Source organism: Coccomyxa subellipsoidea (assembly GCF_000258705.1).
Source record: "Coccomyxa subellipsoidea C-169, whole genome shotgun sequence".
NCBI lineage: Eukaryota > Viridiplantae > Chlorophyta > Trebouxiophyceae > Coccomyxaceae > Coccomyxa > Coccomyxa subellipsoidea.
The window spans coordinates 1,288,432-1,313,305 of NW_005178039.1; the positions used below are offsets into that span (position 1 = coordinate 1,288,432).

General features: G+C 53.2%; 6 protein-coding genes across 6 annotated transcripts; all 6 read right to left on the reverse strand.

The window, feature by feature from the left end:
* Window positions 1-36: 36 nt before the first annotated feature.
* COCSUDRAFT_65150 (hypothetical protein) lies at window positions 37-4,781 on the reverse strand. Its single transcript, XM_005649688.1, has 9 exons — window positions 4,512-4,781; window positions 4,087-4,251; window positions 3,793-3,957; window positions 3,476-3,650; window positions 3,084-3,223; window positions 2,593-2,748; window positions 2,033-2,272; window positions 1,518-1,757; window positions 37-1,263 (listed from the first exon to the last, which is right to left on the reverse strand). Exons 2-9 carry the CDS (start codon window positions 4,192-4,194, stop codon window positions 802-804), a joined length of 1,686 nt encoding a protein of 561 aa, XP_005649745.1. The 5' UTR covers window positions 4,195-4,251; window positions 4,512-4,781; the 3' UTR covers window positions 37-801.
* An 859-nt stretch (window positions 4,782-5,640) lies between these two features.
* COCSUDRAFT_61443 (hypothetical protein) lies at window positions 5,641-7,978 on the reverse strand (the record flags this gene model as incomplete). The annotated part of the gene is made up of 6 exons (XM_005649689.1): window positions 5,641-6,326; window positions 6,454-6,573; window positions 6,822-7,003; window positions 7,195-7,373; window positions 7,525-7,665; window positions 7,784-7,978. The coding sequence occupies 6 exons, from the start codon at window positions 7,976-7,978 to the stop codon at window positions 5,641-5,643; spliced, it is 1,503 nt and encodes a 500-aa protein (XP_005649746.1).
* A 1,747-nt stretch (window positions 7,979-9,725) lies between these two features.
* On the reverse strand, window positions 9,726-10,824 carry COCSUDRAFT_61444 (EF-hand; the record flags this gene model as incomplete). The annotated part of the gene is made up of 4 exons (XM_005649690.1): window positions 9,726-9,845; window positions 10,047-10,159; window positions 10,316-10,512; window positions 10,751-10,824. The coding sequence occupies 4 exons, from the start codon at window positions 10,822-10,824 to the stop codon at window positions 9,726-9,728; spliced, it is 504 nt and encodes a 167-aa protein (XP_005649747.1).
* An 866-nt stretch (window positions 10,825-11,690) lies between these two features.
* Window positions 11,691-13,406, reverse strand: COCSUDRAFT_65151 (hypothetical protein). The gene is made up of 4 exons (XM_005649691.1): window positions 12,600-13,406; window positions 12,318-12,419; window positions 12,039-12,207; window positions 11,691-11,856 (listed from the first exon to the last, which is right to left on the reverse strand). The coding sequence occupies exons 1-4, from the start codon at window positions 13,203-13,205 to the stop codon at window positions 11,723-11,725; spliced, it is 1,011 nt and encodes a 336-aa protein (XP_005649748.1). The 5' UTR covers window positions 13,206-13,406; the 3' UTR covers window positions 11,691-11,722.
* A 443-nt stretch (window positions 13,407-13,849) lies between these two features.
* COCSUDRAFT_52792 (hypothetical protein) lies at window positions 13,850-15,305 on the reverse strand. The gene is made up of 4 exons (XM_005649692.1): window positions 15,122-15,305; window positions 14,856-14,935; window positions 14,460-14,670; window positions 13,850-14,327 (listed from the first exon to the last, which is right to left on the reverse strand). Exons 1-4 carry the CDS (start codon window positions 15,207-15,209, stop codon window positions 14,209-14,211), a joined length of 498 nt encoding a protein of 165 aa, XP_005649749.1. The 5' UTR covers window positions 15,210-15,305; the 3' UTR covers window positions 13,850-14,208.
* A 526-nt stretch (window positions 15,306-15,831) lies between these two features.
* On the reverse strand, window positions 15,832-24,271 carry COCSUDRAFT_52793 (glycine dehydrogenase; the record flags this gene model as incomplete). Its single annotated transcript, XM_005649693.1, has 17 exons — window positions 15,832-16,738; window positions 17,002-17,081; window positions 17,552-17,806; window positions 17,994-18,170; window positions 18,388-18,504; window positions 18,669-18,798; window positions 18,945-19,032; window positions 19,340-19,535; window positions 20,211-20,483; window positions 20,849-21,096; window positions 21,365-21,577; window positions 21,893-22,109; window positions 22,402-22,563; window positions 22,830-23,139; window positions 23,419-23,601; window positions 23,852-23,897; window positions 24,091-24,271. The coding sequence occupies 17 exons, from the start codon at window positions 24,269-24,271 to the stop codon at window positions 16,489-16,491; spliced, it is 3,126 nt and encodes a 1,041-aa protein (XP_005649750.1). The 3' UTR covers window positions 15,832-16,488.
* Between the last annotated feature and the right edge of the window lie 603 nt (window positions 24,272-24,874).

Below are 24,874 nucleotides of genomic sequence, written 5' to 3' on the forward strand. Positions count from 1 at the left end.
TTAGGTTCCAAGGTTTACTCTTGAAGGGCCAGAGAAACTTGAGGTAGTGCCTTACATCTGGGATAAATCACACATGTTCATGCAGCAACTTGAAGCTGCAGCTCATTGGATCTCAGACTGGACTGCACGATGGTGCATTGTTGGTGCCTAAGTCTAAAGAATTGGCCAATCTACTCCTAAGACATACAGCTACCATTATTCTGCGGGTGAGTTGTATCTCTATTGCGGGCTCCCCCCCCCTCTCGGATGAGAGCAACAATTATGTGACACATGTATTCACTCAAGAAGACATGCAGCAGCTCATTGTGGATTTTGTTCAAATTAGGAATGGAAATACTTCAAAGAATTTATGGAGCGTTTGCCGCTCTATCGCAAGTCTAATTTGGCTGATGCCAGCCGCGCTAAGGCATACGAATTAATCGTTGTTCCTCTAGAATCATGTCTCATTTGCTGCAGCGCTGCTAGCGCCTCAACTACCAAACGGACAAATGAAATAATGACATACCCTACCATTAAATAATAACGAGAGTACTAATCTCTCCAATAATTTGGTGGCAATGAAATTATTCTGCTCCGTGCCGAACTATTCAGCAATGCCTCATTGTTCGCTGCTGAGGCCCAGGATTTTAGATGGGCGCCGTTGGGTGCCGTACAGTAGACCAAACCCCAGATAGCCTAATGCAAGGGACCCTACAGAGATGCAGGGCGCCAGATTGGCGCCTTTGGATTTGAGGCAGAGACCAGGGCCGAAACCGAGCTCAGTTAATTATGAGTCCCCTGCTCGTCCACACAAAAGGGGCTCTAGCCAAAGGGAGGGAAGCGGAATGGGCCGCCGCCGCCGAAAGGACCGCCGCCACCGGGCCCGCCACCGCCCGGGCCGCCGCCACCAAAGGGACCGTTGTCCACAAAGGGATCACTGGTGGACTGGTACGTCTGCACCGCGGGGGAGTTGCTCGGCGAGGGAGATGACGAGGGTGTGCGCGAAGGAGATGATGAGGGTGTGCTGGAGGGAGTTGCTGAGCTGGCCGCCATTATCGGCGGTGAGGTGTCGGCCGGGACGGCGGCGGGGGACGGGACATCGCCGTCGGAGACGGACGCGGAGGACACCGCAGAGCCGCCGGAGCCGCCGATGGCGCGCGCATTGTGCTGTGTGAAGAGATTCACTAGATAGGTGTCGCGGTAGGTGCCCTCGGAAGTGGTGCTCTCCGGGTAGATGCCTTGCACATCCCAGCTGGCATCGTTCCATAAGAACACCCCGTCCACCTGCATGAGCACCGCAACGGTCAGACGCCATTGCATAGTACAACTATGCTCCTGAGAGGTTTCTGCCGGCCTGCAAAATGTGGGACCCTGCATAAACTCCGGACAATCAGGAGTACAATGAGGATTATGTAATCAGAGTGAATCGATATAAAGATGATGACAGCTCAGAGCATGCAGGCTCAAGCCGGATTCCAGAACAGGTGTGCATGGGAACAGGTGGTCTAGGAGGGTGCTGCAAAGGAGAGGGTGCGCACCCGGTACTGGCAGCCGGAGCAGGAGCCGCGGCTGTCGAGGTACTCGAGGGTCTTGCGGTAGAAGTAGTGGTTGTAGTTGCGCACTTCGGTGGTCTTCCAGGGGTCGCGCGCGCGAGTGTACGCGCCAAACACCCCGAAGAAAGGCGTCGCTGCAGCCTGTGCCGCGGTCGTTGCTGGCGTGTTGCCGTCCTGGGAACTGCCTCCGCCGACGCCATACTCGTTCCAGAACAGCTCCTTGCCCTGCGCATGACTTGTCTCATTCCAGCTAAGAGGAGATGGACTCCATTTCATGCAGAAGGCCTGCTGCAATAGATGCCGCATGACGCACTTCCTAGGTCAGTCCTCCTTTCTGCTGCACTATTGCGGCTGCACTATTCCGACCCTGACGCTGGCATACCAGAAGCTAGAGCACAGCAGAATAAGACAAGAAAACCAGCACGTGAAAAAGGGCGCTCAAGAGAGTGCATTTGCCAAAGAGAGGCAGTCGGCAGGGGGCAGGGTGCAAGGGGCAGGACCTGGTTGAAAATGAGGTCTTTGAGGTTGATGCCAAACTCCTTGACCTCCAGGTCGAACTGCTGCGTGGCGGACTCAATGTCCTTGGTGGTGAAGTTGGGCGAAAGGCTGGGGTAGGCCGAGATGCCGATGAAGTCCACCGAGCTGTACAGCGTCGACAGACTCGTCAGGTCGAAACTGCGCTTGAGCGGCGCAAAGGCGGCAGGGAACTGCTGCAGGTACTGCGAGGGGTCCACCATGTCCTGCACAGGGGGGCATCAGTCAACTCCTGAATGTGCAATGGAATGAGCAGGCTATTTTGTGTGCTGCGCAGCATGCTGGCTATGCTGCTATTCAGCGAGATGACTTTGACTACAGCTGCAAGATTCTTGTACCACAAGCGACAGTGCAGGGCAGAAGCCCAGATCACCGGCGTGCTGGTTACAGCAGCCATTTCAGGAGAAAATGGGACTTCAAAATTCGATCGCAGCAACTGGTGAGGAAGTGCGTTGGTATGGCACCTGACAGCATAAGGACTGCAGTATGAGAACCCGTAGTACAAAACATTGCGAGAGGGGGTCACCTGCAGGACGCAGCCGCAGAGCTTATCAAAGTTGGTGCTGACGCCCAGCTTGATGTTGGAGGACGACACGCTGCCGGCCGACAGGCGCCGCCGCAGCACCGGCAGCAGCGTCACGTAGGACTTTGGGAAATAGAACACGGTTGCCGACATCTCGCCCTGCACCGCACACCCACGACACTCTTTTGCCACAGCGCATCGTCAAGAAAGATGCACTGTTGGCCAAGATCCTTGACATTCCATCTTTGATGGGTGAGGATGTCTAGAGCAGAGTGCTGAGCGATCCTCGAGTCGGCATTGGTTGTGGTGAGCAGGCATCATAAAGCACATACAGCAACAGGCAGCAGCTGCTGGTCATGGGCTGCATGCATTTTGCTTGCGCTTAAGCAATCCATGCAGCTGTCCATTGGGCAGTTGATGCATGGAGTGAAGCAAAAACCACTAATAACCTACTAGCCTCTGAGAGTGCTTTGTGACCGGGATGGCGAGTGCACCTGCATGGCAAAGTAGATTTTTGTGCTGGAGGTGGCCACTTGCGCGAGGGCATCGGCCAGGGGGTTAAGCATGATGTCCTGGTAGCTGAAATTGCCATACTTCTTGGCCGGGTCAAACAGCAGCCCGTTGCGCCAGCCGCCTGCACATCATTAGCCATGATGTCCCTCTTTTGCCTCTTGTGAGATCCTCACAGGCAACTCAGTTTTGGTAAATCAATTCAAGAGACACTGCAAGGCCGTGTACATACAAGGCACTTGAAGCGCGGGTTAGGGAGAGGGGGCAGCTCATTCGATATATCCATGCATGCCACATATTCAAGACATCTCTGGTTCAGGAGCAAGACTGTTATGAGGTGCTTGTACAGTGGTGCTGGAGAGCATGGCTGCCGCACCATAGCCCAGTCCGTCGTCCAGGTGTGGGGCCACAGCGATGGTGGACAGCCCCAGGTCGATGGCCTTCTTGAAGCAGGAAGCCATGCCGCTCTTGAAGCCCTCAATGTCGGCAGCCGTGGCCTGGGGGCACACGTTGCCTGCCTGCCTGCTGTAGCAGTAGTAGGTCACATTGCCCTGCACAGCAGCATTTGCTTGTGAGAAGAAGGCATGCTTTGTTGTGTAATGTGACCATCTTTGATGTGGATGACATGCACGGACCAAGAGATGCATTGGCAATGTGCAGGTGAGAAGAGTTGTCCACAGGTCAGCAATGTACCTGGGAGTTGACACTCTTCCGCTGCTGGAAGTTCTTGTCGACCCAGAAGAGTGTGGGCGTGAACATGAGACGAGACTGCCTGTTTCCAGCAGCCTTCTGAACCATCTGCATGCATCTGGAAGTTCCGCCGTTGACTGCATAGTCCCCAGGGCCCACCAAGAGGATCTGCACACCAGTCAATAGTAAGTATAACATGACGCCTGACGTGGGAAGACTCCTAGACATGGTTCTGCTGCAAAGCACTTGTGATCCTTTCATGATTCTGATGGTGTTCTACTATGTTGAATTGCTCACCGAGCTGTTTATTTCAGGTGGATTGCTGCTGCTTTGGGAGCCTGCTCCTGTGAGAAGCTCGAGAATGAGGACGCATATTGACGTACAAGCCACCAGCTTTGTGCTCATCGAGGCCAAGAATCTCCCCTGGGATTTCCTTTCTAGCACGTGGGAAGTGTGGGAGACCTGCAATAGCACGAGCAGTTAAATAAAGTCGCAAGAAATCATCGATATTGTGTTGCTCGACTTGTGCGCATTTTAGTCAAGCTCCTGAGCCAGAACTAGTAATACGCGACGCTTCAAAGTGCCCTGTGCTATGATACACGATTAGTTGTGTCAAGACAACGGCATCCCTTGAGAAATAACAAAATAAAAATAGCATCCTCTTGCCATGACGTTGAGCCCCAGCATCGAACAATATGTAGATGAGGGACCGAGCATCATGCCTTTAGACGCAATGGGCCGTCTGTGCCTTCGTGCAGTCGGCGATATCCAAAGAGAACTCTTTAAAATCTTCGCTAAGCGCCAATGCTCACAGGATCAACCTTAACTTACAGATCGGGCAGGAGCTAGGAGATCGCCTGTTGGCTGTCAATGTCCGATTGATCTACGGCAGGTAAAAAACGCTCAGAATGGATGTGCACGCTCTACCCAAGAAAAGAGCACTTAGGAGGGATCGATGACAACGTTGTGAAGCGTGGAAGGGCAAGACGCTGATAACAGGACATTACAAATTGACGAAAGTGGGCGCTGCTCTTGCATCAAGAGTCTGTCTTTGGGCCCCGAGAAACCCTCCACGTGCCTTCCATCTGGCACCTCCTCCTTTTGGCGAGCCTGGCAGGCTCAGACTTCTGCCGCAACCCACCATGATGGCTTCCTGATGTTTAGTTCCCAAGCTCTGACGCATAGATCCCTTGCAAAATTCAGAAGAACACAGGCCTGCGCAACGCATGCACACTGGAGTGCCAGGTGTGCAGCTGCCAGTCCAATTGGCATTGCAATGCCCCAATGGGCCGCCCAATGTCCCAATGTATCACCTCTTCTGTTACAGCCTCTCAGCCAGCATCACACCTTGTGGCCGTTTCACCTTGAAGACCCGAGTGTCACACACAATCGCAGTGTCACTGACACATAACGTAGTTCCAGCAAGTACAGAGAGGTCTCACAACCTGAAGCACTCGAGTCACAGAATGATCTTGAAACTAGATGTATTCCTTCCAAAAAGGTCTCTGCCTCTCCCCTCAACTGTCGCAATTGGTGCAACACCAGCACAGCAAACGACGCATGCATGCAGATACCTGCACATGCTAAAGAATTCTCACAGCCATTCTTTGAAAATAATTTGTTAAATTTGCAGTGCTCTCTTTTTAGTCTTCTTGGTTGCTTCTGGGCAAACAACAGCCTGCCATGAGTTGCAGTATGGTTTCCTTTTGCTCCCTTTGGGACAAACTTACGCAACGACCCTCCTAGACAATCACGCATCGCAGGTCCTGGGCTTCTCTCAGCATGCTCGTCTCCAAAAAGGGACATGGGCCCAGCGACTATAGCCCCAAAAACTCTTGCTCCTTCATCTGCTCATCCAGGACTGGGTGCGACAATGGCCGCAAAAGACTCCTCTCCGCCGGTGTGCTGCTGCGCATCTGCAGCAATCTTGCCTCTGACGCCCCTCAGAATGCCATCACTCGCAGACCCGCTGACCTTCTCCGCGCCATTTGACGCCGCTCCTGGTCTGCTCTCTACACTCTTGGCCTCTGCTTGAGAAGCCTGCCCCACACAGGCCTGAGCACCGTTGACACTGGGCGGCTGGGGGGCGGTGACATTGGCTGCCAGGCGAGCGCGGTCCACTGACTTGGCGGCCACCTGCGCGGCAGCTTCCCGGGCAGCTGCCGCGCTCCTCTCCGCCTTATCCTGCCGGTACTGCATCGCCGCGTTCATGGCATTGCGCACCCGCAGCGGCGCGTTCGGGGGCAGATTCGCCAGCCTGCCATTGAAGCTTGCTCCCTGGCCGGACACACTGCCGCCTGACGGCATCTTACCAGCAAACCTGCCGGATGCGGCGGGCGCGGCAGCAGACAACCCACTGGCCTCGGCCGGCATCCCTGCAGACCCTGATGCCGCCTGCACAATGGCGGCGTTCGAGGCCCTGCTGCGCTTGTACTCCAGAGCTTGCCGCATCCGTGCTCCAACGTCACCGCCGCTTGATGTTGGGATGGTATTTGAATTTACGCGGTCCGACGATGCGCTGGAGTCCTGCTCCTGGCCTGATGACGGCAAGCACACATGATCACATGAGAATGCCATGCCTCTGGAAGATAGGAAACGGTGTTCCACATACATTTTTGGTCAGTGCTCAGGATGAGTCAAGGCAAATGCAGTGCCAATGCGCACCTCGCATGGAGGGGTCGGGAATGGCCTTCTCCAGCTTTGTGCGCAGGCTCTGCGTGTCGTTCAGCAGCCGCTCGCGCATAATGATGTACTGCTTGTACTTGTTTATCAGCCACGGGATGCCTGCACAGCACAAGGTCTTGCGTCAGGCACCCTCATCCTCCCTTGACTGACACAAGCTGCATGCCCTAGTACCTTGACAAAAGGCAACTTCGCGCAATAGTGAAGCATGGTAGTCACGAAGATGTGGCCGCAGACACTCTTTGTGTATGTCCAGTGGCCTCTGGCTTTGAGTGCAATCATGTAGTAATGCTTGAGCTAAAATACTGTTGCAGTAAATGGCAGTATGACTGGCGAGGGACGTGTCGCACGTGTGCTCTCCACATCGGCCAGGCAGGGCTTGCAGCCGTGCTTGGCCTTGAAGGCAGCCGTCCAAGGCTCCAGCTCCTCCTGCAGCGCCCGGAACTCGCGCAGCTCCGACTTGTACGTGCTCAGCACCGCCGAATCCATCATGCGCCCCGATGATGATGCACCCCCGCCGCCTCCCATGCCCCTGCACATGTGAACACACCCTTGGCACCATGTGGGTCACACAAAAAATATTGCCCGCATTAGGACATGGTAAGGAAGACTCGCTTGCACATTTGCCTTTACAAGTAGCATGATGACATATGCTGCTCCCTGGAAAAGGTCAGGGCGTATTGCAGGAATTGATAGAACATGAAGGAGGGGTGAGGGTCAGACCTGCCGGTGGGTCGGACAGGGTAGGAAGTGGACGCTTCCTCTGCGCTGTGCACGCTCTCGACGGCGCGCAGGATGCCCGTCACCATGAGGCGGCGGCGCTGAGACACGCTGATGGCGTCCCTGTGCTCCGCGGACTTGGGCACGCCCGACAGCCGCTCTGACAGCAGCTTGGCAGTCTCCTGCAGCATGTTGAACACCCACTGTCAGCAAAGTAAGGATTGCATGGAGTAAGGATGCTCCATGCAGCAAGTGAACATGGGCATGCATGTTGAAGGACCTGCATCTTTCAGTGCAAGAAAGAAAAACCTCAAGGGTTGTTGAAAGGCTCACCGGCGTGTGAGTCAGCCCCTGGTGAGATTTGCTCATCTGGCGCCGGACTGATCTGGGGATGTGGCGCCCCTGCTTTGCCAGGCTCATCTTCTGGCGAGTCTCCAGGCTCATCTTCTTGCCCTTGTTCCAGGCCACCCTGCCCTGCAAACCCCCAGCCAGCACGTCTGCGAAAAGCCTTGGATGCACATGCATTTCGCAGCACATTTCTGCAACGGTGCAGTTGCCCAGGAGATGCTGAGTGAAATGTGAACGGCTATACCTTGAGTTTGGCGCACACAGCCGCTCTCAATTCAGGAGAACTACGCCAGCGTCGCTTCTGCGCCTGGCTGATTTTGAGCTTGGTGGACTCTGGGATCGTAAGCCCCTTATTCCAAGGACTCCGCTTCCGCCTGATTGGAACTGCATGCGACATGATACCCTCCTGCCCAGAAATAGCGGTACCCAGGTCAGACATGCTGAATTGCAATCATTTGGGTGTGATCACTCTGCCACTGATATTCCACCTCAAAGATTGGGGGCCTCCAGGTTGTGGAGGAGCTCTCACATGGCTGAGCAATCCGGATGTTGTGGACACCGCCAGTCCTTGCGAATGCCCGCAGGCTCCATCCTGGCTCGCACGTTGCTGAGGTAGCTGCTGGGGGTGCTCTCCTTGGGTCTTTTGGTGCCTGGCAATGAGAGCTGCCTCTCTTGATCTTCTGAGAGACTCCAGTAAGTCGTCTGCTACATCAGCCAAGGTGTGGGACGCTCGGGATTCTATGTGCTGATTATGGGTCTCTGTCGCGGTGGGCCATGCAAGTGATATGCTGCTGGCTTGTGTCCCTGAACTTGATAGATCTCCTCGGCTCGTTTTATCCACTTGCTTCAGAATACGAGACTTTCCTGCAAGGCATACGTCATGCAAATAAGATACTTACACACTTGATGAACACCAGGACCCCAACATGCCCAGCAAAACAAGGCGCACCTAAAGGTGTCGGGCCATGTCGAGCAGAAGTGGGTTGGAAAGGCAACGGAGCATGCGTGCCCTTCGAACCTGCAATCGACACAAGAAATAATCTTAAAGGACATGCATTGGATACTCGAGCCTTTCAATGATGTCCGCAAGAAGATTATCGGGAGATGATCACCTCTTAGGCTTTGGGAATTCATCGGATATTGTCCCTTTCAAGTCAATGACTCCTCACCACGCTCCATTGTACTCGTCTGTGCATGTCCACGAGGTCACTGCAAGATGCTGATGGGGAATAAGGTCCAGAAGATTCCAATATCGAGCTTGTGCACGACTTGTGGTAGTGCGCTTTCTCCATCCAATAGCATGGATCCGGCCTATTTAGGCCATCGATCATGGGACTCTGAACTTGCTCAACGCGTTGGGCATTTGCATAGAAGTTGTCCTGGACTGCTTAAACCTCTTTACTGAGCGTTACTTGTCAGGCATGTGGAAGATGAGTTGCGCACCTTCAATGCCTATCTAGAACTGCGCAGCATGCTAGCGGTGACCGTCAACAGGCATGCAATTACTCTGGCCAAGTCATTCATCATGCAGTTTCCAATTGATCACCTCTTGACATCTCGAGATTTCCAAGCATTGTTGGTACAGGGCAGATTCTCATAATCAGTGTGCACGTCACCGTGACGCATGCAGCGAGCGCGTCATATATAATTGTAAGCACAGACCAGACTCAATTTGATCAGCAATTGGCTAAGTACAAAACTACCTAAGTAACTTCTAAGCAGTCTGATTCTTCATCATCATATGTACTACAATTGGCAAGATGAGAGAGGCTCTCACCAATACCCAAGTCTACTGTCAATTGTGTTCCAACTCAATGAGTTTTGACCTGGCATCATTCACACTAGTCTCAGTGGGGCACCATGTACATCTTTGGAGACCTCTAATCTGTCGGCTATAAGTTATACACGCAATCTCTTGCAGGAACCATGTTATCCACCTCCAATGTTTGTTCTACAGTGGCTGCATGGGGCCCTGGCTGCGCTTATATTGAGGCAGTCAGTCATTCACTGATCATGCTTATCTGATCATCAGGGCACAGCCCACATTGGATGCCAAGTGCACAGATCATTGATGACAATTGCTGGCGACCAGAGCCTTACATCTGACAAGGACCGCTAATCAATGGGGCACAATGATCAGCGGGCTCAGGAATGAAGATATCACATTGGCTGCTACCTCCTCTCGTTCATCCAATGCTGATTGATGCCTGCGCCTCAGAGCTTGCCGCCAGTAAACTCTTGAACTCTGATTGCGAAAGAAGCCCATCCCCGTCCTTGTCATGCTCGGCCACTGTTGCTGCTACAATCTGCAGAACAGTCACCAACTCATGGTCAACCCACCAGATGAACCTGAAACATGTGACACAATGCTGCCACCAGAAGCCAGATCATCGCTGTGTTGCAAGAGATATATTGTAGAGATCCGTCAGTTTTAGCTGTGCACAGCCCGCTCAATCTCTCAACAGAAGGGCAGCGCAGTCTTCAAAAGTTATATTGTCGGTTCTCACCTGTTCGAGTGCCTTTTCTGACAGCCCACGTCCCATGATCATTCGCAGCACAGCGAGCAGCTCCTCAGGACTCACAAAGCCATCGCCATCCTTGTCATACAATTGGAAGGCAACTGTGCATGGAGAAGAAAAGGTCAAAGGCTCCTGCAAAGGCTCCTGCAGTTGTCTATAACTCAAGTATTGATGAGACCCTGCATGGAAGGCAACTGTGCATGCGGACTGCAGGGCTTGGCAATCATCATTCACAATGCTGTGAGACAGCGGCTTACATTCTGCTCTGTCCTGCCCTGTGTACAGCTGGCCTAGCCTCTCAATTGCGGATGTGAAGTCCTTCTGGCTCAGGAATCCTTTGCTGTCAGCGTACATGCCGAAGATGCAAGGAATGAAGACGTTGCCAGATAGGTCTGCATTTTGCTCAAGGTCAGCGATGGAGACCTTGCCACTCCCATTTGCCAGACGAGAGAATCTGCACAAATCACACACAGTCATACGAAGCTCGACAGACTCGTATGACAACTGGGCGAGCCATATCACTATCAATGTGCTGCTTCAAAGGCTCACACTTGAGACTATATATAACACGATTATACAAACATTGACACGTGACAGAGCTTACAGACACCAATTTGTATTAAATGTAAATCTTTGTGGCCTTTGTCTGCATAAATGAAATAACTACTTGTTGCGAGAGGAGGACACTTCACCTTCTCTGCATGCGCTCAAGGTCCTTCTTGGACATAACGCCATCCTGAAACCCGCTTGAGCTGGAGTTCCCCATGTCTGAATCCTTCAAAAGGTATGAAGCTGATTCTTTCTCTCGCAACTAAGAATTCTAGCGGTAGGTCCTCGTCTCAGAGGTTCTTGCACGAATTGCTCAGTTATTTACTTCGTCCGAGGTGATATAAGAATTTGCCTGCTTGCACTGAGTCTGTCGAATGAACTGTTGAGCTTCGAATGTAGAGCAATTTGACAAGATCAGCCTGACGCGAAATTCTGCAACCAATGGCTCTGTGACTGGCTCTGTGCACCAGTCAGGTGGGGATCTGCAGGTGGTGACTTGGAGAGCAAATTTAGCAAGATTTAGACAGCTTAACTGCAAGCCAATCACTGCAAGCCAGAAGTGATTCCAAATTGTCAAGTGAGGGTGTCCTCGGAGGAAGCCTCGTGCCTTTCACGGGTGTTGAGGCATGATTGCCCGCTGCCCAAAAGTGGGCAATTGGGCCATTTCCAGCTGTCAACAGCACAGAGATCAGGGTGATCTTCACAACTTTATCCTCCCTCACCTGCTTCAGCAATCTTTACACAAAATCAGCATTCAAGCCATGTGCCACCACAGTGTTGATAAATGCACTGCATGCAAGCGTGAGCCGCAGTGGCAGCGGCCTCGGCGGTGGGTGCACCATCATGATGTGAGAGCGCTCTTTAGAGGGGGTAGCGATTGTCTAGAATGCAGACAGGGACACAATGCAAAAGTATGACGAAAAGCGCCTGTTTCTTGCATAAGGACTAGTCCATTTTTTGGAGAAAAGCATTGACATCTCTTATTCATTGCATATCAGTAGCGCGGTGGCAGCAGCAGTTGCTGCCGTTGTGGCCTATGGCCACCTGCAATCATGACGATTGAAAGACTACAATTGCAACATTGTAACGAAAGAGCCTTACAAGGTGGGCTGGCATCAAGGCCTTCGCCACAGCATGATCAAGACAGGGGAGTTTGGCCGGTTCAAGATGCGCTGCTCCAGGACAGTGAACTCCTGAGGGTGAACCTGCGTGGCCATCTCTTGCACCGCCCTGTATTCCTCCATGCCGCCTGTTTCGCAGGGCAAATAAAACAGTAATTAAGACCACCTGACAACATCTCATCTTGCTGACATAGATGTGTGGTCCTTCTTATATGACGGCAAGCTGTCCTGAGGCATGCATGTTCCTATGGATCCAGATGCAGAGTGCTGAGCCAGAATGCATACAAGTGAGCAAGATCAAGTGTCTTACCTGGATGGCCTACATATGCCAGCACACTGATAATTCCCCCAGGTTCCAAAATATTCATGGCGGCCTTGACAGCAGCCACAGAGGTAGCCGGCTGGCTGATGATGCTGCGGTCTCCACCGGGCAGAAAGCCCAGGTTGAAGCACACGAACCGTGCTGCTTGGACATGCTCCTGCAAATGTGGCCAGCACATATTCACCCTGCTACCAGATGTGTGCAGGCCTCTCATATAATTGTTACTCAATATAGTGCAACTCTGAAGAGGTCGAGGCAGCAAGGTACCTCTAATTTAGAGTGGCATCCATGGACAAAGCGGACAGTGGGGAGCAGCTCTGGATCCACTTCGTCCTCAAGGACAGCGCTTGTGCTGCGGATGGCATCCTCCTGCACACCCAAAGTTTTCTTTCATCTCATTGAATACCTTTCCCATGCATGTGCATACAGAATATCTGCAAAGAGCAGGTTCCCCCGGCGCTGCTCTGATGCATATGTCAGAGGGGCCCCTCTTGCGATGGAAATGTGCCAGCCCCTTCTTGAGAGGATTCAGTGGAAGTCTGCTCTTGCCTGAATGTCAAATGCAACGAGCTGCCCCTTTGGGCCGATCTTCTCTGCCAGCCATTTGCTGTCATTCCCATTGCCGCAGGTTGCATCCACAACGGTGTCACCCTCCCTGACAAAATGATGCCATTCACCCTGTGCCAGGGATGTCACGCGAGCCCCTCTGAGGAAGAATTTCTCAAGATCTGAGCTGCTGTTGCTTGCTTCGGAGACAGCCTTTCCTCCGCTGCCTTCCAAGCTGTCTCTCTCATGAGCTGCCTCAAGTCTTGATGCGTTCAAGAGGTCATCAGGTATATCTGAGGTAGAAATCCCCTGTGAAGACTTTGCCCTCTCCCATATTGACACTGTATCATACTGCTGACTCTCTGTTGTGTTGCAGCAAAGGCTGCCCCTTTTACTGAGCAAAGCACTCCAAGCATGCTCTCTGCTTCTGACTTGTGATCTGGAGGAGATCCAGGCGGTGCTTTGGTACTTTTTCCCACAATTTATTGGTGGCAATGACATTCTTACGTTTTGTATCTGGTAATTGATATCAAATTGACTTCTAAGATGGCATAGGAAGCGACAATTGCAAAAAAGCTGCCTCCCAATGCCCATCTTATACATCTCCATGAGACTCACAACCTACAATCGTTTGGAGACGCAGCTCAATATATTTGGAATAAACAGGTAAATTTGGAGATAACTTCATGACAAAAAATCGGTGATTTTGCAGGATGGCAGGTGTTCGCTTCCTTGGATGGGACAATTTCAATCCTATCGCAAAGCTTCCACAGGCTGAATAATTCCTTGAAGCGTGCTGAAGTGTTTGTGTTCTTTCAACAGCATGCTGAAATGCCGGTGATGGAAAAATTTTGAAGAGAATGCGGCAAGAAACCAATCTAGGTTGTGGTGGCCTGCCCTCAGCTGCAGCCCTTGTATCTCCCGGACGCTTCCCCTTCCTTGAGGTACGATGTGTGCCAAAGTCTGGCTGTGAGGGCCACCCAATGAGTGCTGGCATGAGCATATGAATGCAGTAGCCGCTTTAAGGTTGAAGCAGTGTACGCATGCATGCATAAGCGGATGTCAGAACCTTCAACCGGGAGGGAGGTGCTCATGTGGCCCATGGGGTGATCCCGCCTGTCTGTGTCTCAAGTGCTTGCAGATATGTTGTCAGCAGAATCAAAGATGTCGTCTGGAGAAGTATGGCCGCATGATCACACGCTCCTGGTAGTTATGTGCAGGTTCATAATTAGAAGGGCCGGCCCGGGGACGATATCTGGTATCTTTTCTACACTCTGCCAATCCATGGCTGTAAACAGATCAAAGCTACCTGAAAGGTGGTTTCCCGCAATGGACAACTCAATCAAGCGTCACCGCAGGAGTACAGTGTCATACTCTGCCGCTGTATCTGTCAAGAGATCCAATAATATTGATGCAAAAACACAAGCTGCTGAAATCAAAGCTCCAGAGATCCTTTAGTCTCATGCTGACAGTGCGCCAGCGTGGCTACCATCTCCTGCCAATTGTGCAAAAAATGTGCACTCCACCAACCATAAAACTGATCGTTGCGCATCTGTGCTCCTCTAATGCCCTGAAATATGCTATGCATGATGTCTTCAGAATTGGGCTTTGCTCATAGGCCCCAAACCACAGGCGGGCTTGTGATGGCAATCCTGAAAGTTGTAGAGCCTTCCGAGGGGCTGAACAGGCCATCTGAACTGCCGCTGAACTTTGCCGTCACATTGTACGTCCCTGCGTGCAGATTGACAACATTAGCATCGGTCATTGCAAAATGTTGACTCCGGATCAGTTGATCTGCCAACAGGCTTATACCATGCAAGACATCAGAATATTGCTGGCAGCAAGAGGAGCCACAGTGAGCACCTGGCAGCAGTATAAGCCCCTCACTGGCGCGTTTCAGTGCTAATGTGGCCACACCAGATACACTCAGGCGGGACACCAGCCCGGTCCCAAGCGGCTTTGCCTTCACCCACTTGAACGCATCTTCGCCGCTGACAGTGTATGTGACTGTTCCCGACGATGGTCCAAGGGGCTGTGCTGTGCTGGTGCTGGCAACAATGGCTGTGAAAGTCACCTGCAAGGAATGGATCACACATGTTCAGCTGCATACCGGAGGTCTGTGATAATAATTTCACAATTTACCCCCAATGGGCTCCAGTCAAGTCCTGGATCAGCAAGAAGAACAGACAGCTGCCAGCAGGCCACCCTTGACTCATCTCTATTGAGGCAACTTGCGAGGAGGTGCAATTTTGATCTTACCGGAGACATGTAGTTCTCAAGGGTAATGATCGGTAGAGAAGTCTGCACGAGAGTTTGAGTGGGTACAAAAGTACCATTGACTGGACCACACAAAATGTATATCACGATGTCAGTCTCTAGCCTCAGTGATCGTCAATATTTGCGACGTACGGCTTAATTTTCAAATCTAGCATCAAGTATTTGGTTAAAATCTGATTTGCCAGGTAAGAATAGGCTCAAAGTCAAGCGTGTTACTGCATATCAGGCATTGGAAAGGTATTACTCACTTTGAGCGCTGATCGACACAGGTGTCGAGACGGCAATCAGAAGAACAACCAGAAATTCAGGGATCATTACATGAGTTTTCATGCTCATGCTGCGCTTGTTTGTACAAGTTATTGGAGCTCCTCTGTGTGGCACGATCAAGCTATTGCGGTCCACTGATATAATGATTCTCTGTCTGCAGAAAACAATTCTTAGTGAACAGCAATGTTGCGTTATTTTTGCGATATATTATTGATCACGGCGTCGCTCAGTGCTAAGGGCCTGATCACACATCCTGGCCTTTGAAGTTGAATCGGACCCGCGAGTTCATACCTCATGACCACCCCCAGGGCACCACATGTCATGCTGACGGTGTATTCAGCATGGGAAGAAGCCCACAAGAAACTGACGCTGTGCGCCCTGATGATGCCCACAAAAGCATAGTTATTTGGGTGAGTGCCGTTGTGGCAACAGTATAGTGAAAAGGTAGCTTGCACTCTGCTCCAAACTCATAAGCCTTGCCAAGTGATCGAGACCTCCACGTAGGTGACCTATAGGTCGGCCCGGGCCCCACAACTTATGCCACTGTGGCGTAGAGATTCTGTGCTGGGCACTGGCTGGATCATTTGCGGGGGGAATCACTTCACAGCGTAGACAGCATGCTCAAGATCATGAACACATGCAGAGCTGAACGCCACGCCTGCAACTGCTTGGCTTGAGGTGCTGCCACACAGATGTGAATCCAAGACTTTACATAGACGAAGCGAACCTGCGCGAAGCAGTTCAATCTACCCAGACTAAGACCGAGACTCTGTATTCTGTTAATTGGTGTCCACCCTATACTGCGAATAAATGTACAACTGAAATACCATGACCCATGGAGCTGAGTTCAGCTTTCCATGCTTCTCCTTGGCCCTGTACCTGCTACAATACAGATATCCACCAAGCACTAGTTGCCATTGCTCAGCGTCAAGGCAGCTCAGCTGTGAGGTATTTCAATGCACACAAAAATGCATGGGTCCTACCCCCTTGTCGCTCTTCAACAACCCCACGAGTCTGAACGCAGTACCTTCACGACTCTCTCACACCAGTCGCTCGCGCACACTGTTGCTCACGGCTACTTCTGCATCGTCACCAACGCATGCGCCGGCACAAATCATCTAAAATGCGTGCCCGCATCCCCATCATGAGGATTGCCTGGGAACCCCATGCACTTGCCCAACACATTTGCCACATTTGCAGCATTGCCAAGGCTGGCAGGGCATTGTTACTAGCGCGTCCGGAGAGCCCACAGCAGCATGCTGCTGGTAGAAACGCTATCAGAACCGCAGGAGAGCTACACAGAGCGGGGCCGGCCGCCCCGGGACCGCGCTAGAAGCCAGGGGGGGTATCAGTTGCCGCCGACAGCGGCCACCATGGGCTCGGAAACAGTGTCGGCAGCGGTGGCAGTTTTGGGCAGCTTGGCGATGAGGTGGCGGTCGCCGTGGACGTTGTCGACGCGCGAGGCGGATGGCCAGAACTTGGCCTGGCGCACCCAGGTGGCCGGGAAGGCCGCCTTCTCGCGACTGTAAGGCCGTGTCCACTCGCCCGCCATCACAACGTCTGCCGTGTGCGGCGAGTGCTTCAGCACGTTGTCCGCCCTGCACGCACGTGCGCAGTACATCGTTAGCCATTTCCTAACTGATCAGAGGCCCTCTCTAAATTCTCTGTCCCAGAGAAGTACAGCCAGCATGAACTCAGGGATGAAACGCACGTACAGTAGGCTGTCGGGCTATCTTCGCTATGCCTGTCAACATAGTCATGTGGAAAAGGTTTGCATCGGACGGTTGGAGATATAAGGTGGGAGCAGCGATGAAGGTTTGAAGAGAAGCAGGAGTCAGGAGAGACAGGAGAGGGGACGCACTTGTCGGCCTTGCCCTCCTCAATCTCGCGGACCTCCTCGCGGATGGCGATCAGCGCATTCACAAAACGGTCCAGCTCGGCCTGCATGGACACAGCCACTCCAGTCACTTGCCACACTCGTGGAAATGCCCAGGCACATATACACATAAGTATACACTTCCTCATTGTAGACCGCGGATGAACACTGGAGATGGCCTCTTACTCTCAAGCAGAGTGCTGCTATTAGGTCTGGCTGGTGTCAATGTGCACTAAGCAGGGGACAGAAACTGCGCATGCATGTTGCCGTGCACTTCAGGCTAGTAATCCTAGCCACGGCCATGGTCACTAATCCAATACCCATCCAATCGCTTCAAGTTTAATGAAAGAAATTGGCAGACAAATTGGTGGGAAAATACTGCAAGGGTGCCGTGGCATGCCTCCGGCTGGTGCCAGCAGAGGAGAAATGCCCCTGCCATTGGTGTCAAGTGATTGGCCCGATCTAGGGGTCAAGGTGGCGCCTTAGGAGATGGCGCCATTGGGGTGAGTGTGTCAGAATCCAACAGGGGGCGTGCCTTGGACTCGGACTCAGTAGGCTCAATCATGAGCGTGCCAGCGACGGGCCAGGACATGGTCGGGGCATGGAAGCCGTAGTCGATCAGGCGCTTGGCAACGTCCTCGGGCTCGATGTCGGCGGTGTCCTTGAGTGGGCGCAGGTCGATGATGAACTCGTGCGCGCAGGTGCCGTTGTCGCCCGTGTACAGCACCTTGTACGAGTCCTTCAGCCGCGTCGCCATGTAGTTCGCGTTCAGGATCGCGCGCCGCGACGCCTGGACACACACAGGAGGTCATGTCACCCGTGTGTAACCGGGTTATGTAAGGTCAGTGGGATGCGCATGACATGCCAGTGGCAAGACCTGCGCTGATACTAGGCTTTAGTACAAGGCTGGGGGCTGGAAAGGATAGAAGCAGGTCCAATATAGAAAGTAACATGGTATGGGGAGGGGAGGCAGTCACCTCGGTGAGGCCCTCGGAGCCCATCATGGAGATGTAGGCGTAGGAGATGGGCAGGATGAGGGAGGAGCCGAAGGGCGCTGCGGCCATGGTGCCGAATGACTGCGCGTCGCTCTTGAAGCCCGGAAGCCCTCCCGTGGGCACCAGCGGGTGCGTGGGCAGGAAGGGCGCCAGGTGGGCCTGTTTTACATCATAGAACATGTATTCAATTTCAAAACCAGATTGATGAAGACATTGTGTCAGAGTGAGGCGCCGAGTCCTCAACAGCTGGCACGATCAAATGCCCAATGTTGTCATGGATGGCATAGCACAGGGCAAGGCGTGGAAGATCCATAGAGTGTGACACTAACCACGACGGATGGTGGGGCAAGATTGAGAGGTGAGACTGGAAGCTGACCTTGACACCGATGGGTCCCATGCCAGGGCCGCCACCGCCGTGGGGGATGCAGAAGGTCTTGTGCAGGTTCAAGTGGCACACGTCCGCGCCAATGTGCCCCGGAGACGTCAAGCCGACCTGCGCATGGGTCATGTCACAACTCAGCTTCAACTTTCATTCGAACAACAATCCTGAAGCTCCTTCACCTGAGAACCATGTCAAACATGCATGTCTTGAGCAGGACGTGGGCCTACAGGAAAGATCTGGCTAGACAGAATGTACGAGAGAGCAAGGGCGCGCACCTGGGCGTTCATGTTGGCACCGTCCATGTAGACCTGGCCACCGTTGTCGTGCACAATGCGGCAGATCTCATCCACACCCTCCTCATACACGCCGTGCGTACTGGGGTAGGTGATCATCAGCGCTGCCAGCCTGGACCGCACATGGCACTTTCACCAAACTTGCAATGGATTGCCGAGTTGGGCAACTTGCTCCGAGGGCACAGATATCTGATCTACAAACCAGGTTTATGTTGCGGTACGTAAGAGTGTTGCAGCATGCTAGAAGTGAGCGCTCACTTGTCCTTGTGCTCCTCGGCCTTCGCCCTGAGCTCCCCAATGTTGATGTTGCCCTTCCTGTCCACGCCAATGGGCACAATGCGCATGCCTGCACCCAGATAACATCCACTTACTTCTAATGCCGGACTGTCACAGCCAGTTCTGCATTCCTGCAGCTCAAGCAATATGCAGCTTCGGCAGAAAAGGCCAGGATTCGTCAGAAAAGGCTTTAGCCCTGCCAGTCCATGCCTCAAACAGGGCAGCTACAACTGTCGATGCACTCCTGTTAACACAGCGAGGCAGCCCGTCCTCCCCACTCTGGCTCGCACGAACATTGAAGCATACATGCCCTGCATGCCTCCTGTTTTGATTGAACGGTTGACGCTGAGCGGGAGCGGGAGCCAACGCCAGTGCACCTGCCATGACGGCGGAGGCCGGGTTGGTGCCGTGGGCGGACACGGGGATGATGCAGATGTCGCGGTGGTGGTCGCCGTTGGCCTGGTGGTAGCCGCGGATGGACATGAGCCCCGCGTACTCGCCGGACGCCCCGCTGTTGGGCTGCAGCGACACCGCGTCAAAGCCGGTAATCTCCGCCAGCTGGGTCGCCAAGTCCTGCTCGCCACAATCAATTTTTGAGATTCTTAAGATTTTTGACGGTGATGTCTGTTGTCTTTGCCTGAGCTGGCTTGGTCTTAGTCTGGAACTCCTTCTTCCAGAATAATGTCCGCTATGGCAACAGCGCATGCACCCACAAAGGGAACCTCCAAAATCTGACAGAAAGCTACACCATGTTCCTGATATAAGCATGGGGCTGCTGGGGTGTCAGACAGTACGAATACGTAGATAGAATCGTCAGTGTTTCATCGGATTTTGCCCTATCTTTGCATCATCACTCACCCCCAGCAACATGACATCGGTCTGTTTCTACTCAGCATCAATCAACAGCAGCTCGGCAATGCTACGACACACTTGCGCACTACCAAGATGGCAAACGTCCAAAGCCAGTTAGTCCAGCTACAGGCCTGATTCCTGAATACAAAGAGAAAGGATGCAGTTCTGCACAGCTGAGAAAAGCACCCCTATTGACCAAACATGCACAAGCATGCTCTGATATCATTGCAGCGTGCGCCGCGCAGGGGAAGGAGCATGCATGCATAGGGCGTTACAGTCGGCAGCAGCACCATTTGGCAACAACGAATTTGTGTGCTGTCTCTGCACCGTCAGTGACAATAATAGAGCCAGGCTGGTGAGCGGGGGTATGGATTCCAGGTAGAGATCGAGCCCTACCTCAAACATCTCGGCATAGCCCTGGGCCTGGTCGGCGGGCACGAAGGGGTGCAGGGAGGCCAGCTCGGGCCAGGTGATGGGCATCATCTCGGACGTGGCGTTCAGCTTCATGGTGCAGGAGCCCAGCGCGATCATGGAGTGCGCCAGCGAGAGGTCGCGGTTCTCCAGGCGCTTGAGGTAGCGCAGCATCTCGTGCTCGCTGTGGTACAGGTTGAAGATGGGCGACTGCAGGTAGGGTGTGTCCCTCTTGAAGCTGCCCACCGGGCTGTCCACCTGATATGGCATGCCACCAAAAACAATCACTGCCATGCACTGCACCATGCTCACGTGTAAAACTTCTATCGGGCAATTTATGGGCGTCCGAAAGACCGCTACACACTTCAGCAAAGAGTCCGGCCTTCCAGGACTCTAAGCAGGATGCCCGACCACAGATGATCACATTTGCCAGACAGATTTGAGGGGAATTGAGTCACAAATGTCTTGCTCTTGCTGAAAATTCAAGCAGTGGGCTTTTGATTCCAAGAAAGGGGAGGGCAGCAAACAAGTTGCAGCATCTGAGTATTGTACTCCAATGGCAAGAGCATGCTGCGCTGAAATTGCGTAGAATAGTGTGAGACTGTTCAGGAGCGGCGGCTCACCTCGGAGGCGAGGGACTCAGCGCTGAAGCCGGGGGCGGAGCCGCCGTTGAGGATGCGCAGGAGCTGGTCCACGTCCTCCAGGCGGGTGGTCTCGTCCAGGGCCACGGTGATGGTGCTGGCGTCCAGCTGGCGAAGGTTGACACCCTCGACAACAGCCGCGGCCACAAACTTGGCAGCGTCGCCCACCTCGATGCGCACCGTGTCGAAGAAGGCCGCGTCGCCCACACTGTGGCCCAGCTTCTTGGCTCCTGTGCAATGCACGGCAAAGCTCAAGCATCATTCTTCTTTTCAGCAGCTCACACACATTGAATTGCACCTGATCAAATGCACAGTCAGCCTTGTCTCACGGTTGTGATTCTGAACACAAACTTCAAAGAAAGGCTGTTCTTCTCAGTTCTTAGTCACACTTCTACCCAATCAAGCCTGAGGCGCTGAATGTTTCTCAAACGTCCCAGCAGGATTTGCGACGTGCCAACAAAGCTGTGGCAGGGAAAGGAGCAGCGCAACATGCAGCACCTGCGGCGAGGATGGCGGCGAGGCCGCTGGTGCGCTTGGCGATCTTGTCGAGGCCGTCTGGCCCATGGTAGACTGCAAACATGGCGGCGATGTTGGCCAGCAGCGCCTGCGCGGTGCAGATGTTGGAGGTGGCCTTGTCGCGGCGGATGTGCTGCTCGCGCGTCTGCATCGCCATGCGCAGCGCCGGCTTGCCCTGCGCGTCCTTGCTCACACCTGCGCCAGCCGCGACTCTTTTAAGTTAGAGATGCATGCAGACATGAAGGCATAGCGAGCGGCAAAGATAAGAGGAAAGGCTGACAGCATGCTGCAAGAAGACCATCATGCCCCTTTAGTGAACAAAACTTGAGATAAGCAGCTCACCACGCCAAGTTTATTCAATACCACAGCCAGCCTCCAAGAGCTTAAAAGGAATGAGAAGGATTGGGTGTCTCAAAATGTGTTCACGTATGGCCCACCAGGAATTTGAGTGGGAATATGGGAGGTCACTATCTTTCCAATGCGTTCAAATGATTCAGGGTGGGGGCTCACCAATGATGCGGCCGGGCATGAGGCGCTTGTAGTCGTCATGGCAGGCCAAGAACGCCGCGTGGGGGCCGCCGTAGCCCATGGGCACGCCGAAACGCTGCGCCGATCCGATCACGATGTCGGCGCCCCACTCGCCGGGTGGCGTCAGCTGAGTCAGCGCCAGCAGGTCCGTCGCCACGCACACCTTGGCCTTTGCCTGGTGCGCCTTCTCCACCAGGGCCTGCATCGCTCCACTACTTTAGAAAAAACACCATGGACAATTCCGACAAGGAAGTGTGCATAGACCTCATCTAGCACAATGGATGCCAAATGAGCACCTCCCAGAGATTCTGCCGAAGGAAAGCGCCAAGTCCCCCGACGCTTGAGATGGAGGTACAGTCAGTGGGAGAGGAGGCATGTACAGGTATTCGTCTCCATTCCTATCTACATGGAGATGTCAACCCTGAGAGAAGGTGACTGCAGGGCTATTTCTGGTCCATGCTTGAAGAGTGCGTGAAAGTACGGTGAGTCACCTTGTAGTCGTGGATGGAGCCGTCAGTGGCAGGGTACTGCAGCAGCACGCCAGAGACGTCCTTGTCAATGTTGAAGCTGGCCTCGTCGCCGACCACGACCTTGAGCCCCAGGCCATCGGCACGCGACTGGCACACAGCGATGGTCTGCGGGTGGCACTTGTCCTGCGCGCAGCCACATGCACCCATCAGGATTGCACGACTGCATGAAAGCCTCAACAAGCCTTGCAGAGCCACTGGGCATCCTGCTTCCAGACCAGACAATACTTCGAGACATCACCAGCAGAACAGCAGTCATCTACAACTGGACATTCACCTACAAGGTCTTGCCGAAGAAGGGCTTGCAGATGCTGGAAAATCGGAACATTCCAATAGACTAATATTACGCTTGAAGACTAACAAACGAGATATATGTGGAGGGGCAAGCGCACCGAGACGAGGAAGGTCAGCTTCTTGCCGCGCGCGAGGGCGGAGCACATGGTCATGGCCTCGGCGGCTGCTGTGGCCTCGTCCAGGAGCGAGGCGTTGCTGATCTGCATGCCCGTCAGGTCGGTGACGACAGTCTGGAAGTTCAGCAGGGACTCCAGCCGCCCCTGAGCAATCTCTGCCTGGTAGGGCGTGTACTGGGTGTACCAGCCTGGGTTCTCCAGCAGGTTGCGCTGGATCACAGGTGGTAGGTGGGTGTTGTAGTAGCCCATGCCCAGGTAGGACTTGAACATCTTGTTCTTCTCTGCCATCTTCCTGTGATGCAGGCAGCAACAGGCGCCGTGAGACTGGCTCTGCAATGACTCGATGACACTACATCATACATACGCATCGCAAAAATCATGCGGTGCAGAGCGGCGCATCAGAGAAACGGTGTGGTGGATTTTCTGCCTGGGTTACTGCTACTTGCAGCGTGCGCGCCTTGAAGATGCCATGAAACCTGGCCTGCTTATCACATGCCGACTAACTGGCAATCCTGCAGTATGACAAAGGGAAGAGAAGAGGTAATGCATGCCAGGGGTGAAGAGGCCTCACTTGAACTTTGCGATGAACTCGCTCTCAGTGTATCCTTTGGTGTACTCCCCCAGATCCATCTGGCCCCTCCTGATGGCCTTTGGCACAGTGGCGTCAATGAGCTCGGCCATACTGCCAAAGCCTGTCAGGTTGACCATCTCCTGCACCTCCTGCTCTGTCCCGCTGTTGTGGCGCGGCGCAAACCTGCACGAAAAATGATAGCAAGAGTCACAGGCTGTAAAGACCCTATCGCCGCATGCTCGATGCATCTGCTCTTGCTCAAAGTACCCCATGTACAGCACAAGACTGCTCAGTGCAGCCAACGTCATACGCACCACGTCAAATGGAGCACTCTATCTTCGGAAACTTTAAAAGTAATTCATGCAGTCAGGTATTCATGTTACCATTGCTGGGCTTCAGGGACAAAGCATTGACTGAGCAACTGATGACTTACACATCGGTTGGCTGCAGCGTCTGCACGCTGATTTGCCTCACAATTGCTGTCTGGAAACATCTCTGGTTGCTGATCGCAGGCTGTCCCAAGGCATCTGCGGGATCAACAAACTCAGTTCCTGTACGATAAAAAGCGTCGTCACGTTTAGCTTTCACACGTCCCTATCTTGAGCTGCTCGGTTTAGATTTAGAGGAACAACTCAACGGGTAGTGTTTTAATAACCATGTACAATCACGCACTTGGAAAGGCGGAATTGCGGGCTGCAAGAGTGGAAAGGAAGCGTGTCTCTCCGAGGCTTGAGAGAGGCAGATCGGACAGTGGCCACGCCCTGTGAGGCGCGACGAACACCGCCTTGTCGCTACATCGAATTCCTGCCCGTTGCAGCAGGCTAGCCACGCGGATAGCCGTGCTGCGACCCATCTTGCCACACAAAATGTCTGTTCAATCGGGCGCCTTTCAAAGCTGAGCAGCACTCGATATGTCGCGCCTAACTAGGCCTGCCTGAACCCATGGCTGAGATGGTTTGGCTGCTTTGGCCTCACAAAGCAGCCCAGACCATGACCAGCGCGCTACCTTACGCACGATCTTGATCTTATTTCTCGCAAGGAAAGATGTCGCGACGATTCGCAGCAGATGGGAAGCGCCAGGGCGCCCTCTGGTGATGAGAATGAGCAGAAGGCAGCTTTGTTTTCTTTTACACACAGGGGAACATCATGTTGCAAACGTGCATCCACTGTCCATATTCAGCAAATCACGTCTATTGCTAGAAGGCATCTGCTGCAAGGTCAAGGCCTTCCTACTGCATGCACGCTGCTCTTCACTGGAAAGGAATACTCTTGCTCTCGTCAGGCTGCAAAAAGGTCAAAAATTGCCATCAACTCAAGAGTCACAATCTTGACAAATACCCGAGCAGTGCCAGGCAGTCAGCTGGGCAATTTCTTGGTTTCCAATACTCTCTTATCTCGGACTTTTGCCTTCAATTATGAATCTCACACCCTCAATTATTGCAGTTTGCTGCTAAAA

Bases quoted from the DNA above. Each gene is read 5' to 3' on its own strand.
- COCSUDRAFT_65150 (XM_005649688.1), bottom strand. From the start codon at position 4,194: ATGAGCACAAAGCTGGTGGCTTGTACGTCAATATGCGTCCTCATTCTC. The intron at 3,651-3,792 runs GTACATTGCTGA...GCTGCTGTGCAG, and splicing joins GGAAGAGTGTCAACTCCCAG to GGCAATGTGACCTACTACTG. The intron at 2,749-3,083 runs GTGCACTCGCCA...TGTGCGGTGCAG, and splicing joins AAATCTACTTTGCCATGCAG to GGCGAGATGTCGGCAACCGT.
- COCSUDRAFT_65151 (XM_005649691.1), bottom strand. From the start codon at position 13,205: ATGGAGATGTATAAGATGGGCATTGGGAGGCAGCTTTTTTGCAATTGT. The intron at 12,420-12,599 runs GCAAGAGCAGAC...TTGGGTGTGCAG, and splicing joins TCGTTGCATTTGACATTCAG to GAGGATGCCATCCGCAGCAC. The intron at 12,208-12,317 runs GTACCTTGCTGC...CCACATTTGCAG, and splicing joins GATGCCACTCTAAATTAGAG to GAGCATGTCCAAGCAGCACG.
- COCSUDRAFT_52792 (XM_005649692.1), bottom strand. From the start codon at position 15,209: ATGAGCATGAAAACTCATGTAATGATCCCTGAATTTCTGGTTGTTCTT. The intron at 14,936-15,121 runs GTGAGTAATACC...TGTGTGGTCCAG, and splicing joins TGTGTCGATCAGCGCTCAAA to TCAATGGTACTTTTGTACCC. The intron at 14,671-14,855 runs GTAAGATCAAAA...CATTCCTTGCAG, and splicing joins TTGAGAACTACATGTCTCCG to GTGACTTTCACAGCCATTGT.